Source organism: Acomys russatus, chromosome X (genome assembly GCF_903995435.1).
Source record: "Acomys russatus chromosome X, mAcoRus1.1, whole genome shotgun sequence".
Lineage (NCBI taxonomy): Eukaryota > Metazoa > Chordata > Mammalia > Rodentia > Muridae > Acomys > Acomys russatus.
The window spans coordinates 105,875,965-105,888,122 of NC_067169.1; the positions used below are offsets into that span (position 1 = coordinate 105,875,965).

At 40.7% G+C, this 12,158-nt stretch overlaps 1 protein-coding gene across 1 annotated transcript in view; it reads right to left on the reverse strand.

Moving 5' to 3' along the window:
• The window catches only part of Gpc4 (glypican 4), a 113,659-nt gene that overhangs the window by 10,892 nt on the left and 90,609 nt on the right, over nucleotides 1–12,158 (reverse strand). Inside the window, exon 4 of the mRNA XM_051142242.1 lies at nucleotides 641–806. Coding sequence (XP_050998199.1) covers nucleotides 641–806 — 166 coding nt within the window. The remainder of the gene's footprint in view (nucleotides 1–640; nucleotides 807–12,158) is intronic.

Below are 12,158 nucleotides of genomic sequence, written 5' to 3' on the forward strand. Positions count from 1 at the left end.
TGTGTGTGTGTATGTGTGAGAGAGAGAGAGAGAGAGAGAGAGGGAGGGAGGGAGGGGTGCATGGATGGATAATTTCACATTACCCAAGAATGCTACTGTCTCCTTAATTTTTGACAGGGTCACTCTCTAGCCTGGAGCACAGAGCTTAGGCTAGGCTGACTGTCTCTACCTCCCAAACCCTGGGATTACCAGTACACCACCACATTTAGCTTTTTTCTGATGCAGGAGATCAAACCGGGGCCTTTTCTAGCAAAACAAGCACCTTACCAACTGAGCCACTTCCTCAGCCCAAGAGCGAATTTTCAAAGCTACATTTTCAGAGCTCTATGAAGGCTGGACAGCAGAGTGAACATGAACACAGACCTAGGATGAGGACTAAAAACTGAGCGTTTCACAGGAAAGATAAAAAATAAAGCGCCTCTGCAGCATTAAAAGTCAGTATATCTAAGTGTCTTCTGAAAGAGGACACTGACTTGAAGTGCTTATTTTACTAACCTCAAAGTGCTGTGGGCAGCACAGCCAGGACTGTGGCGAACATCTAAGACTAAATCGAGTATGTCATAGCTGGCAAGCACAACAGCCCTTGTGGCCAGATGCAGAGTTATATCTAGTAAGACAAATACATCAGTCACTTGCTCACCTATGAAATTGTTCCACTCAAAATCGAGGTCTCCTTGGTTAGCCAAACAGCCTCTCATGATGTTTGAGCAGTAGTTGTAACAGGGCTTCACGGTCACCAAGCCCCGGCAGTGGGAGCAGTAGATCATCTTCAGCAGTGCTTGGGTGCACTGGGCTGTGGGGTTCACCTAATGTGTGACAAGAAACAAACAAAAAGTCGTGGTTGAATTAAAATAGATACAATTGGCATTGGAACATCAACCATGAATGTAAGGATGAGTTAATACTGTTCCCAATTAGGAAGCTTGCCTCCAATGGAAGTGGGTTAAGAGTGAGATTAGACAAGTGGAAGACGGGTGCTGGAAAGCTGGAGTTAGAGTTGGGCTGAGTATCATATGAGTTTGGTCTTTTATTCATCTGTTTGTTAGTGCTAATGAATACGGAACTCGTGAACTTCTGCATGGCTTGCTGCAATCACTGCTCTTCAGTGCCAGACTGAAACACAGGTACAACTTCTTAAATGCTGACTGCAAGACTGTTCTTGACACCCTAGCCCCCAACTATGTTTTTCCAAGGATAACGTGTGCATACTTTGTTCTATGCCCAAAGCTATGCAGTCAGGGAAGATAATATATGCTATAGGGAAAGGTATGATTAACTGTCCGATTTGCAGGGCTTGTGGACCATCAAACATGGAGTGCTTTTTGTAACATACAATGGAAGAGATGAAGCTTCTGTTCAATTTTGAAGAAGGTATTGACTTTCAGTGGAGATGTAAATGGAGATCATCCCAGGGACATCAATGGAATGAACAAAAGCACAACATGGCTTTTCGGAATAAGGTGGAGGAATCTAGGACAGTAATGTTGCATAGCTCTGTGTGTGTGTGTGTGTGTGTGTGTGTCTGTGTGTGTGTGTGTGTGTGTCCAGAATTTAGAAGGGCTTGGACACTGTGCAGAAACTGGGCGACCCTATAGAGGCAACTCTGCTAAGGAGTCAAATAGCAAAGATAAAAACACCACTGAAGGCAGACAAGGATAGCCACCGTCTGCAAAGAAATGGAATTTACTGTCATCTGTCCAGTTCTTCAGGATAAAATTGTTTGGAGTCATGAAAGAGCCAACCCCATCTCTTCATTCATTTCCATCAACAATTAGAAAGGACCACAGCTAGGCATCAAGTGCTGGCAGCCAACTGTAAGTTCCCGACATACTCTCTGCCCTCTTCTCTTTGGAGCCTTTATCAGAGGATTTGTGTGCTCTTTGCTATCATTATCAACTAGTTCTTCAAACATAGACATTTAGAAGCAGATTCTATCACAGGAGCAAATACATCCCAGAGATGCTATCATTGGGATGCTGGGTGGCTGGGAATGCATGTCACCTGCTCTGGTGTGTTACTTTGGATATCACTTGTCAATAATACACTTAGGGACAGGAACAAGAGATTAGTGCTGTCAAGCTCCTATCTGGTACATACCACACACACACACACACACACACACACACACACACACACCCTTCCTTCTCTGGCTTATTTCCAACAGAACTCTAGCGTAAAAGGGGGAAAGTATGCAGCAACAAGATGGTAATTGTATACGCTAAAATCAACATTCTCTACAAAGAGTTAGAAGTTTTCCACAGTCTTAACCAGTCCCAAATATTTTCCTAAGCATTAAATTAGCCCCTTTAACTGTGTATTAATGTACAGTAAAATTCTGGCTAACCAACTTCCTTGAGGGATGGCCTCTCTGGAAAACTAGATTTTCTGGATAACTTTGGAGTCACACATTGTTAGGATGTTGATACTCATTCACCTCTCATTTTACAGATGAACAAACAGGCCTCAAGGAGGAAGGGTGCCCAAGTCATAGGGTCACAGATGTCTGCACCAGAAGGGGCCTAGCCTAACAACAGTGATGCTGCTTTCACACTGTAGAGATAAGCAGAGTGGAGCCAAGAAGATGAACCAGCCTGCTGACAGCCACCCTTTCACATGTGATTCCAGTTCCACACCTTATCCAGGACACCAACACAAAGATTCCCCAGATGTGTCACGTTTTCCTGCCACCCTAAACAGAAGATAGAAAACTCTATTCTTAGGTACTGCTTATTTTCTTCTTTATTTTTAGTTCCAATCCACAATAGAGAGACTGCTAAATGGCTGCATCTTAGAGATGTAAAGGTTATGTAAATGACTTATAAAAACCCCACAATACAGCTGGATGTGTTAGAGCATGCTTCTAATCCCAGACTTGGGAGGCTGAGGCAAAAGGACAGCAAGTAAAAGGCAGTCTGGACTACATAGTGAAGCCCTGCTTTAAAAAAAATAGTAAGAGATGAGAAGAGAAAAAAACAGCAGAGGAAGAAGAGGATGGAAAGGAGGAACAGGAGTACTTGGTATACTGAATATTATTGTTAAGAGCCAATAATGTCTTGGTGGAATAAATGTAGAAAGATAAGGTGTCAATAAGTAGATATCAAGGATTTAATATGTGCCTGGGATTATTATATTAAATTTCTTTATTAGAATATGAAACCTGTTCTATAGACCATAAAGAAATCTCAAGGTAGAACAGACCTTGAGGAAGTAAACAAAAATGTTCAAGTGAAATAATTAGATTCAATAATCATTGTCCAAAGCACTTTTCTCCTATTTGTTTTTGTGGACTCAGGGAAATAACACTAGGAAACAACACACTGCATCCCAGCTTCAACTGCAATTCCAATCATTAATGCAATAGACCTTGTGATGCCCTCCCCTAAAGGAATCTGATGAGGTCTCCAGTTTAATGAAAATGACAAGGCACAGTGGAGTTTAGGTTGAGGAGGATTACGGAGCTGGGTTTGGCATCATTTTTTCAGCTTATGTTGTGTGTGTGATTTGTTGTATAACTACTAAAAATGATCACAAGGTACTTGGCTATAAATGCTATGGGAACACTAAATAGTGCCACAACTGTAAAGAGAGATGGAAGTTATGAGAAAAGTGGGGTGAAAAAACAAGGTAAACACTAAAGCAAGATAAAAAAAAATACTTTTTGTTTTCATAGCTATAAATCAGACCACTGTGTAATAGTTCACATGAAGAGAATTCAGGGCCTGGGAAGTAAATCCCATGTGTAGGATGAGGCCATAGTATAAAAGGAACAAGGGTTTTGTTTGTTGTTGTTTTTTTGTTTTTTTATTTGTTTGTTTGTTGTTAAGAAAAGCCAGAAGATCTAAAGAAGTAGGCGTCCCCACAGGGCCTCCCCCTTCTAGAAGACATTTTAATAAAGTAGCATTCCAGACCTTGGTCCCTAGCTTTACCAACCTGCCCGAGCGTGGATAGTAGATATCACGGAACAAGGGCCAGCTCTTCACTCTAACTCTGTAGCATTCCCATCCCTTGGGGCTACAGCAAATGGCTATCTCTTCTAGAACCCCAGAGGCCTTCTTAGGAAAAGGTGAAGTAGGTTGGTAAAAAGGTCAAAGGTGTGCCAATCAACACCAATCAACAAAGAAAAGGACAAACAACAGTATGTGTGTGTCGTGGCACATTGAGAATTCTCTTCTGGAGTCTCTGGCAAAAGCCCAATGCCCTGTTGATCCAGTGATGGTTCCCACTGCCTGTAACACGGCAGCAGGCCATGTCCTGCAGGATGCTTAACTACTGGGTAGGAGTGAAAGGTTGGATTTTTCTCATCTATGAGCAAACATACAGTACATAATATCATATTTTATTTTGGGACAAGTCTGGCCTTAAACTCAAGAGAGCACCTGCTTCTACTGGGATTAAAGCTGTATGTCACCACATCTGGCTCTGGGACCTTTTTTAAAAAAAGAAAATCTAGTTCATTTGCATTCTATTCCCTGGTGACCATCAAAAAATAAAAAAGTCAATACTACTTTCATTCTCTCTAAAACTTACTTATATTTACTTTAGAAGTCCCCAAACCATGTAGCAGATCATGTCACATGGGGAATAATTAAAATAGCAATATACTCCAAGGTCTTCCTTTCATCCTCAGTTATGTATTTATCCTCTATGGCACAGCATGCCACTTCAAATGCTCAGTATGATTACTTTGGGGCACATCTCTTGACTAATAGCTGTTAAGTTTTTCTTTCATTCAGAAGGGTCTGCTGAGTCCAGATGTTAATCATTCCCAAAATCCTTAGGGCTAGGATAAGAGCAGGGGTGTAGCTTTTTTATTATATTTCAAAAGATGTCACAATTTTTAGACTTCTCTTAGGCATGTAGCTATTTCCCAAAAGCCTATAAAGACAGAACAGATAAACTATATATACTTCCCTTTTGATCATGCTTGTTTGCCTTTACAGGACAGGCTTGTTTGCCTGTCTGTTTCCCTCTACCCCTCCTTCTCTCCCTCTCCCTCTTCCCCTCTCCTCCCTCCCTCCCCTCTCTCTGAAGGGGTAGGGTCTTTGGGCAAGTGGCAGAACTGAAGGCTGAGCCATGGACCCAGGCAGTCTGGTTCTAGAGTGCATATATTTAACCTTGATGTCTAACATGTTTGTCAGTGATGAGGATCAAATCTAGGTCTCACACATGCCAGAAAAGTGCTATGCCTTGATGAAAACCCACATGGCTCCTTTGGAACCAAAGACTACAGGCAGCCTGATGGCACCACAGAGGCTGTTAGCCTTTGCAGACTCTCTGTGCACCCAGTGACTACTCAGTACCAGGCTAGATGCCTTCTAGCGATATAGTGTAGTTTTCCACATTTACTGCGAACTGAATCAGGTTTTACATTAGAGGGCAATTTAGGACACGACTATATGGAGTAGTGCATACTAGATACTTGGAGGAGAGAACATATTGCTTAATAAAATAATAATGACTTACTGAGTGCCAGCATCATGCCTTGAAAACTGTTCAAACTGCTATAGGGGTGAGAAAAGAGATATAATTACAGTGTATTACTCACCAGCCCTGCTCACAAAGAGTTCAAAGGCTCAAGAAAATACCACTGTACATGGTAGGAGTTCCCCTGGCTGAGAGGTGCACAAGGTTCTGGGTCTCATCCCTCATCCCATCAAAAGCCCCCTCCCCCCTTCAGCAAAACAAACTGGTTACCTAAGTTCTGAGATTTTGAAAGAATTGCAGCTAAATGTAGCAGAGATAATAAATCCCTACCAGAAAGGACAAGGTTTTATAGCAGGAAGAAGGGATGACATTATTTATGGAAGGATGAGAACATGTGCTCACTTTTGCTAAAGAGGGCGTGGCTTCTGGACTAAACACTTCTGTATTATCTCAAACACCAAAATGAATTTGAGTGATTAACTCATAATCCAAATAGACGAATATCCAATTTCTAAGGCTCTTTTTTAAATTTTTATTAATTTATTCATATTACATCTCAATTGTTATCCCATCCCTTGTATCCTCCCCTCCCTCCCTCCCTCCCATTTTCCTCTTACTCCCCTCCCCTATGACTGTGACTGAGGGGGACTTCCTCTCCCTGTATATGCTCATAGGGTATCAAGTCTCTTTTTGGTAGCCTGCTATCCTTCCTCTGAGTGCCACCAGGCTTCCCCATCCAGGGGACGTGGTCAAATATGAGGCACCAGAGTTAGTGTGAAAGTCAGTTCCCACTCTCCCCTCAATTGTGGAGAATGTCCTGTCCATTTACAACTGACCAATGGTTTCCCCCAGTATTAGGACAACTCTAGGATGTACCTCCGAATGTACCATACTAAGGGTCACTGGGGAAGACAATCATTTACTTTTTTGTTTGTTTGTTTGTTTGTTTGTTTTCTGAGACAGGCTTTTCTGTTTAGCCCTGGCTGTCCTGGCCTCACTTTGTAGATCAGGCTGGCCTCTAACTCACAGAAATTTGCCTGCCTCCACCTCCCGAGTGAGTGCTGGGATTAAAGGCGTGAGCCTGGTGTTCATTTACTTTTTAATCTCATTTTAAAAGTACTCATTGTAGACTGTGAATGTAGCTTGGGGGTAGGAAGATCCTGGGCCCTAACCTTTAGAGCTGAAGAAATCGACAAGAGGAGGGGGAAGAGACGGAAGAAGAGGAGGGAGAAGGAAAGGAAGAGGAGGAGGAGGAGGAGGAGGAGGAGAAGGAGGAGGAGGAGGAGGAGGAGGAGGAATAGCAGCAACCTCCTCCTCTTAGCCTTCCTGAGCATATACATGTACTGTGACATCTGTATGCCATATCTGCTATAAAAAGCCTTTATAGAAAGTCTCCTTGGCAAAGCTTCTTTTTTTAAACATAGATTGAGCCTTTCTACCAAATAACCTGCATTTTCCGAGCACCACATTAAAAACTCCAGTGAACAGCCTGAAAAAAAAAAAATGCTGGAGCAGACCTCTTCCCACAGCCTGGATTTCATTTCAGAAATTCACAAAGAGCTTTAAGCCACATTACACAGTGATGGCAGTCAGCGTGCTGCACTCAAGTTAGAAACACATTGCCTTCTAGTTTGTTCCAGCTCTGAGCATGCATTTGTTGCTGTGCACTACTTACCCCTCCTCTGCCCTTTTTTTTTCACAGCCACTCACACAAACAAACAGAAAAGGTCTAGATTTTCATCTGTTGCCTGGTAACATAAGCACCCAATAAAAACAACAGGAAATATTTCACCAAATTATGGTAAGAGAAAGAGATAGGGAGCCCACACTTGCTGTGGGATGTGAGGAGTTTATTCAGCAATTTCCCATGTCATTTTGAATTCAGCACACGTGCACACACACACAGAGAGAGGGGGGGGGGTGGAGAGAGAGAGAGAGAGAGAGAGAGAGAGAGAAGAGATGAGATGAACTGTTCTTTGCTGTTCATCTGATAAGAAAAATTTGAACGCATAATATATAGACTAACTTGAATTCACTCGAGACTGTATGTGGGCACATTGTAGATAGAAGCTTTGCAGATACATGAAATTGTCTTATTTTCATCTGAAATCACTAGACTCAGTTATGCTCCCATAAGTGAAACTATGATTATGTTAGCTCCCTTGAAGATTCTACATTTTTTGTTCTTTTTCTACTTTGAAGTATTTCTTTTAAAAAATTTTTTTCATTGTATATATTCATTGTACGTGGTGCTATTACCTAAGTACATTTCCATGCAAGTATATTGAGCCTAACTCCACATACCCTCCTAACCTCCTTCCTGTCTCACTCACTCTTTCTCATTCCATTAGTCTCCTTTTGTCCCTGAGACAGTTTCTCTTCTACTTTCATGTCATAGTTGATGTATCTATATAAAATCTAAAAATCACAAAGCAAATATCCAGTATCTGTCATCCTGAGATTGGTTTAACTCATTTAATATAACTATGAGTGCTTGCACCCTTCACTTATTCAGCCTTTTGGTACACCTACTTATCCCAATCCCCGCCATAGCTTGAGTTCTAACATGCCCTTTCCAGCCTTTATATCTAAGTAAAAACAACTACTAAGGGTAGAATGAAAGTTTTTTACTTTTGTTGTTGTTGTTTTATACTTGATTTCTTAAAAGCTTTATATTTATAATGATATGGGAAAACATCAAAAATAATTTGTTTAGTACTTAGAATTGCTGGAGAAGAGAGCGAAGTAAAGAGGAATCCACGGACGTTGTTTTCAAGGCAGGACAGCCATTCATGTATCTTGATAGTAAAGTACTATTGTCTAATTATAGTCCCTGTAGTTTGGGGTGCCGGTGAAGACACAGACTCATTATGCCAATGTTAACTGAAACCACGAGAATGTATCTCTTTGGCAGGAGAGCTATTAATTTTCATGGTGCATGTAACCACTTGTGCATTTCTTAAGCACCACAATAGACTCCATCTTTCCTGGCAAAACTGCTGCTACAAGCAGGTAAGTAAGAAATGCATCATGAACCATGACAGATAGTGATGGAATAAGTAATACAAAGATGTGTAGCAGCAGGGTACTCTTGAACCATCTGTTACTAATTAAGGGAGTATTTCTGCAGTTGGAAGCCTAAGGCTCCAAGGAGTGTGCTGACACTGCTGGGTCCAGCAAACATGACTCGAGGCGAGAGTACTTCAACCAAGTAGTGCCCTTCTCTGGAAGGAAGGGAAGCTTGCTGCTGCCAACGGCCCTTTCAAAGGCTTTGTGGTGATCAAATCATTGTTCATCTTGGAAGTACAAAAGGAAGGTGGAAAAACAAGGTGCCATTCACTTATAAAGAGAAAGAGGCTATCTCTGAGTCAAGCATTTAGCAAGCAGGGCCAAAGCCAGGATGTTTTTCCAGTTTGCCTTTAAAGGTCAAGTGGGTTTTGGGTCTCCTCAATTAGCAAATACATGTTCTACTCTGAAAGGCCTTGCACTTGGGCAAGGATTAGCTGGTGAAGAATCCCAGAGACATGAAAAAATTACTCAATAGAAAACTGGTAGAGAATCTGAATTAGAAGTTAGTCATATGGATTTGTACTAACTCAATTTGAAATACATTTTTTATAGTCAGCTCATTTGCTACATTTCCCATATAGTAGAATTTTAATTGCTTAACAGGAAGATATACCCCCCAAAATTAATACAACGAATAGTTTCCCAAGTATGGAAATATGATTGGCAGATTACTACACAGGGACATTCCACATAAGATAGATTTGATACAACTCTTATTTTGGCATCTTTTGGAATTGATTTAATGTCTATGTGTTTTGCTGTTGTGTTATTAAATAATATAAACTAACTTAGATTTAGGTGTTGGTTTCAGATCAGTTCTTAAATCCAAAAGTTGTTCAATACTAAAGTCAAAACAGTCATATTATCTAGTTTTAATTTACAAACATAATAACTAACATAGCCTGATAATATTATTTTTGACCAAGAACCTGGTAAACTTTGCCCTGTGTACATTATATATCACAGTTTGTATTCTCTGTATTCTAATAAAACTATGAACTATCTTTTAGGAAGTCATAAGTATAAAATGAATACAGAACAGAGCTCAATTCTGAAATAACAATTTTTAAGGAGTTATGTTTTAAAAGTATGTTTTTTAAAAGTAGCTTTCCTTCTCCCCCGAACCTAACAGGAGAACTTATATTTGGTTAAAGAAAGCATTTTTCAAACATTGACTTACGGTTGTACATTTTTTTCTCTGCATAAATATGCACAAAGGATACAGTTACACATGTATTATGGGCATTTATACCACACACTGGCTCCTTCTTGCCCATTCATCTTATAAGGAACATGAGGAACTACTTAAAGTGAGCAAATATGTTGGGGGAACTGCTATTCTAGTGACATGGGCCTCAAAGAATTGTGTGTTGAGAACTGCTTCCAGACTGAGACCTAAGTATCTCCAAGATTAAAAATCACTGATGGGGTTGACAGAAGCACAGCATTGATATTCCTTTTCTGACTATACCAATCACCTCACTTACCCCACCCTAGATTCACCAAAATTTTGCCATTGACAATGAAAAGTTGCATAAGGAAAAGAAGAGAGTAAACAAAAATATTCTGCAAAGAAATTCCCAACAATTTACAGCCTGGAGATGAGAGAATTAGTAAGTGAATACATGCTATTTTCTAATTCCAACATATCAGCATCTATTTTCTATAACATCCTAGTCTTTAGACTCATTTGTTTCACTCTGGTAAACACCGGCTTCCTCTCTAACTAAGGTGACAGTACATTCTGCGCACTTAGTTGCTCATTAACAGTTAGTGGTCCCTGCTGCCTGGTTATATTTGTTAATAAGCATCTGTTGGTTTAGACAGTAAGTGCTTTGGTTTGGGTAATAAATTACATGGTCATCCTACCTGTAGATGAACTCTATGACAGTCAATCTGGTGGGTATTTCGGCATCTCTAGTACAGCTCAGTTTTCACATTGACCTTTTGTCCAATCACCAAAACAACTAAATGACAAAAGTCACTATCTGTGCATAGAGAGGTTTGAACAGTGGCTTACATATTGGCCATCTACTTGGGAGCCTAAGTGTAAAAGCCCTAAGAGCAGCCTGGCAAAGATAACTTTGCTCTCATATGTATGTTTCTTACCTGGTCATAAAAGATGTATTAGTTAGGTTTTCATTGCTATGATAAAAACATGATTAAAAGCAACCTGGAAAGGGTTGTCTTACATATCATGGGTCAGAGTCCACACTGAGGGAAGCCATAGTAGAGCACTAATTACTGGCTTGTCCATAATATATTCAGTCTGCGTTCTTATACCAACCAGGACCAGCTGCCCAAAGGCAGCAGCATCCACAGTGAGCTGGGCCCTCCCACCTCAGTCATTAAGCTCTGAACACTCAACGCCTTCTCCAGCCCCAAGTTCCAAACTTCTTTACATAAGGGTAGTGGTGCAAGGCCCTTCAAAAGTGTTCAGGTGTAGCTGGTATTTGCTATTTTGTGGGCTCTTTTTTCCCCACCCTTTATCCACCCCCTCCAGTTTCATCCCCTAACACTAGTAAAGGAGAAACAAGGATATAGGAGAGATGAATTAGGAAAATTCTTGACTCTAATGTATTTCCTTTTGTTTCTTCTTTGACCATGGCTACTAACAAACCACAACCAACCCCCCTAAATGACCAGTGACCACCAACATTCATACCCACACCCTGTCTATTGGGGCTCTAGCTTGTATGTACCCTCTGAAAGATTCCCAGAGTTCCAAACAATCACAGAATTGCAGATGTTATCTACAGCTGGTAAAACCACACCTCTGCTAGAGCACGAGGCAAGTCATAGTCTGCTGCTACAGACAGTCTGAAGCAGCCCCATAGCCTCACACTTGGGATTAAAGCAAAAACATGAACATTCCTGTGTTTTTAAAGGAACCAAAATTCCAAAATTCTCACTACAGCCAGGGAATTAAAGGTACTGCTCATTGACTGAATACTGCAATGCCTTGGGGTTCCATTCCCAGTGCTATAGAAACAAAAAGCTGGCAAATTTCACTGAAGGGTGAACCATTTCCACTTTGAAGTCTTGCACAAAATCCTACTGCAGGAAACCTAGGAAAGCAAAGCTTCTCCATGGCAATTAAGGTACAGATACTCACCATACACCAACACAAAAAAGTCCTTCTCAATCGGTTCACCTCATGGAGGCTCATGAAGTCCCTTTTAAGGTAGCTCCATGGAACACAGTCTGAGAAATGCTCTAATCTAACTCATTTAGTCTACAAGAGGTTCATTTTATTACATATTACAATAGTATTTTCTATACTGGTAATCCTATAAGCAAAATGATGATCAAACATTGAATAGTACACAGTATTGTTATGAAAGCTCTGAGCATACTTTATAATAAGGAAACAAATGCTCATGGATACTGATGAATTCCTAGTCTGCAACAAGTGGACTGAAACACAGTCATTCAAAAGAACCAAGCATGGAGAGTATGTGTGTGTGTTTGTGTGTGTGTGTGTGTGTGTGTGTGTGTGTGTGTGAGAGAGAGAGAGAGAGAGAGAGAGAGAGAGAGAGAGAGAGAGAGAGAGAGAGAGAGAGAGAGAGAGATTGAGATTCTTTTGCAAGAAAGAACTAAAAACAGATGGCGGTTAATTTGTTAAGATCATTTTTTAAAGTTAAGATTTTGGAGTCAATGTACAT